This window comes from Asparagus officinalis, chromosome 8, assembly GCF_001876935.1.
Source record: "Asparagus officinalis chromosome 8, Aspof.V1, whole genome shotgun sequence".
NCBI lineage: Eukaryota > Viridiplantae > Streptophyta > Magnoliopsida > Asparagales > Asparagaceae > Asparagus > Asparagus officinalis.
Window position 1 is genome coordinate 70,930,008 of NC_033801.1, and position 3,839 is coordinate 70,933,846.

The 3,839-nt window shown below is 36.2% G+C and overlaps 1 protein-coding gene across 1 annotated transcript in view; it reads left to right on the forward strand.

Moving 5' to 3' along the window:
• The window catches only part of LOC109851548 (uncharacterized ATP-dependent helicase YprA), a 30,217-nt gene extending 26,665 nt beyond the window's left edge, over positions 1-3,552 (forward strand). Inside the window, exons 20-26 of the mRNA XM_020421739.1 lie at positions 1,395-1,550; positions 1,684-1,854; positions 1,961-2,073; positions 2,390-2,513; positions 2,905-3,000; positions 3,077-3,139; positions 3,229-3,552. Coding sequence (XP_020277328.1) covers positions 1,395-1,550; positions 1,684-1,854; positions 1,961-2,073; positions 2,390-2,513; positions 2,905-3,000; positions 3,077-3,139; positions 3,229-3,285 — 780 coding nt within the window. The 3' untranslated portion in view covers positions 3,286-3,552. The remainder of the gene's footprint in view (positions 1-1,394; positions 1,551-1,683; positions 1,855-1,960; positions 2,074-2,389; positions 2,514-2,904; positions 3,001-3,076; positions 3,140-3,228) is intronic.

Sequence of the window (3,839 nt, forward strand, 5' to 3'; positions counted from 1 at the left end):
ATCTAGTTTCTTAAAAGGTTTTCTAATATGACCTATATGAGTTGCAGGTCTTGTAAGTGGCCCATGCTCTCTTAGGCGCTCCCAAGACCTAAGTGGGTGGCGTAAGTACCGCTTGGGACTAGACAAGCACCTAGACCGCTTTTCAAAATAATTGTAGTGGTAGTACATATCCAAAGTCTTAAAATTTCCCACTTCAACATAGCATCTGAAATGATTGCTAAATGTGTGGATGTAACTAGGAAATAATAGAAAATCAATTGATAGGACTAGCCCTATTGATCACTTTTATTTGGAAATATTCTCTTGTCAATGGATTTCCAATAATAACAAAATTGGAGCTTTTTCTGTTTAATCTGCCCTTTAGACGACATGATCATCTCTCTCTCTCTCTCTCTCTCTCTGCCTTCTTTTTTTTAATTTTAAGGAATCGATCATGTATGTTTTGAACATATGTATTTGGGCATTTTGTTGAGATTTATGGTAAATCTTACATGTTTTGAACATATGTATTTGGGCACTTTGTTGAGATTTATGGTAAATCTTACAGGACATGACAATTGTGTTACAAACCCAACTCTTGTCCTCCCTCTTTGTATGTGCATGTGTGCGCACGCATGCCAGCGCGTGTTGTACATGCGTGATCTGTATGGAGAACATGGATGGGGAAAGGAAAATGTGACCCTTGTTTACATTAATGTAGAATTTGAGTAAGATGGGGTGCATTCGTTGTTCCGCCCTTCCCTTTTTCTTGGAGGAAGTGGGGAGGAGGTAGGATTGGCTTATATTAATGTTAAGTAGCAGTAGCTGAGCTTTTTCTGGTACTTGCAAGTAACCCATCTCATCATTCTTGCACGTCGTGATTTGTATCCATCATTCAGATAGTATTTAGTGATTTTTTCATTCAATTTATTCGAGAATATTTGTTTGTTAAAGTAAAATTTCTCATATTTTGAACTATTCCTTTTATGCAGTTGCTGCAACCTACCACATTAGAACTAGAGATGCACCTATTAGAGAAATACTTTCACAAGTTTATTCTCTTTTGCAGCTAAAAGCATACCCCAGTCTTAACCTAGGACCTCCCATTACACAACTCCTCACTTTACTAGTGAGCCAAGCCTGACTTTCACGAATATATATTAAAAGATATACTTAATTCAAATGCTTATACAGTATTAAGAACTTATATGAGATGGTACTGACTGTATGAGATAGTATACGCTTGAATTTTATGAACGTATATGAAGATAGTGTACCCTTGTGATCTGTTTTTTGCTCATTAGATTTCAACACTCTAGGCCATTTGTTCTTGGTCTGGAAGTAACATTACATAGTCTTGGAGAAAGCTTGCTGCATCAAATTATTTGCTTTATGTGGAGTTCGTCTCCATTCAGGTATATGAAGGTGCCGTTTACATGCATCAAGGCTTCACCTATCTTGTGAAAACATTAAATTTATCAGAAAAGACTGCTTACTGCCAGAAGGCAGACTTGAAGTACTACACGAAGACACGAGATTACACAGACATTCATGTCTTTGGCAGCAAACTTGTAGGTTCACTTTCTTACAAATTCATTCTTTTTCTGTATTAATTATATATGTTTGCATGACCTTCTGTTTAGTCCTAAGCTGATGATTAAGCATGTAGAACACTTTTGCTTGTTCTTTCTTGCTCTTGCTTAGGCCTATCCTCCAGTAAAGGGATCCAAATTTGAATATTCCAGAACAACTGCTCAAGTACATTCTTGCAATGTGACAACAACGTGGTTTGGTTTTCATCGCATTTGGAAATCAAGTAACCAGATATATGACACAGTTGATCTTTATCTTCCTGTGTTCTCATATGAATCTCAGGTATGTAATATTTAGTTAGTTATTATTTCACTTTATTGGAGCTTTTCCTAGAATAATATTTCCATGCCTTCGTTCTGTAATATTTTTCTACCTATCGTGGAAACAGGCAGCGTGGATTCGAGTTCCGCAGTCAGTAAGAGAAGCTGTTGAATTAGAAGGGTTGTCATTCCGTGCAGGCAAGCATGCAGCTTCACATGCTCTTCTTAATGTTGTTCCCCTGTAAGTTCAGACAAATCAACCAGTTACTTTGTCATATTGAGTTTTATCCCTAGGTAGGTGTAGCATCTTATGTACAAGGTTGAGTAACTCACCGCCTTCCTATTTAGTTGATGAAGATGCAAAAATAGACACGACAAATATGCATGAATTCACATTTAGTTGTGCTTATTTGTGCACTTGGTTATCTTTCATTTCAGTAGGTAATATTTGTTGGCTTACTTGGCTATTGAGATACGCCCTTATTAGCCACCACATAAGCTGTTGTTGGCTTAAAGGAAAATTAGCGTACTTAATGCAAACTGTATTTCTTGTTCAGGTATATGATGTGTAATTCTTCTGACCTGAGCACCGAGTGTGCAAATCCTCATGAAACCCGTAGTATCCCTGAAAGATTGCTGTTGTATGATAAGCATCCTGGAGGCATTGGCATTACAACACAGGTACATACCATAGATCTTGATTACTAATTTTACCATCATTACTTTGGTGTAACAGAAATTGTGGCGTCTGACCTGTGGTTTACCACGAGAAGTCAGAATGTTAACTCTGTTGCAGTTTGTATCCTGATTGGATAGAAAAGATAACTGTTTCAATCAGAATATGAAATATCATTTCAATCAAAATAAAAAATGAAATTAAACAATGGTGTGTTACAAGCCATGGGTATTCAGAGGGAGGATTGTCAACTGTCATCGTCATATATGTTTGTATTTCTCAAATGTGTATCCAATTTTTGGTAAGTTGAATTATAGAAAATTGGCCTTGTAACTTTTACTCCCTGACATGCCAATTATTATTACCCGTAATGAATATGTTGGATTTTGGCGACAGATCCAGCTGCTCTTCAGGGAACTTCTCACTGCAGCCTTTGAACTTGTCTCAACATGCAGTTGCTTGAGTGCTGCTGGTTGTCCAAACTGTGTACAGGTAAGTCACAATTGACTTTGTCGTAATGTAATTTCTCATGGCAGATATGGTGAGGTCTCAGGGTCTTGTTCTGCAGGCATTTTCATGTAGTGAATACAATGAAATCCTTGACAAGAAAGCTGCAGTTATAATCCTCAAGGTATCTGCCTTTTGATTTATACTTTTATATTAAATTGTGTTTATCCTAACCAAGAATTGCATACTAATTTAAGAAGAATATACGTGTAGGGTGTAATTGAATCTGAAGAAGCCTACTTCAAAAGTAGGAGGGAGTTTCCTGAGTAGTTGAAGCCCATATTTTGAAAGCTGGAAAAATTCTCTGAAATGTCCCACCATTATTTATCACTAATTCAATGGCTTAGTTTGGTAGGAGGGTTGAGGAAGTGACGTGAGAGGAGGAAGGTGCGATGAGGGATGAACATTCATGTTATTGAAGAAATATAAAGAGGATTATATGTACGCAAAGAAATATTAGATTGGCTTTGACTAGCTTTTAATAATTACACTCTTATTGTGTGGATTATATATAAGAGTATGGATCTTTGATCATCTTTTAACAAATAGACTCTATATACGCAATATCTCAATGAAATTTAGTTGTAGATTGGTAAAGTTTTTGTTTTTAAGTTAGTGCAAAAGAAACTACTCATAGCTTGCTCTATACGACTAGTTACATGCATATGTAAACATGATATGATTTAAAGTCAGCATCTTCTAACAACACACCATAATCGATAATATGAATCTCATGTATGTGAATATGAAGAAAGATAAAAGTGAAACCACAAATTGTGTGTAAATCAACAAGTCATCGAATATAGCATATGAAGTTGAGAAAA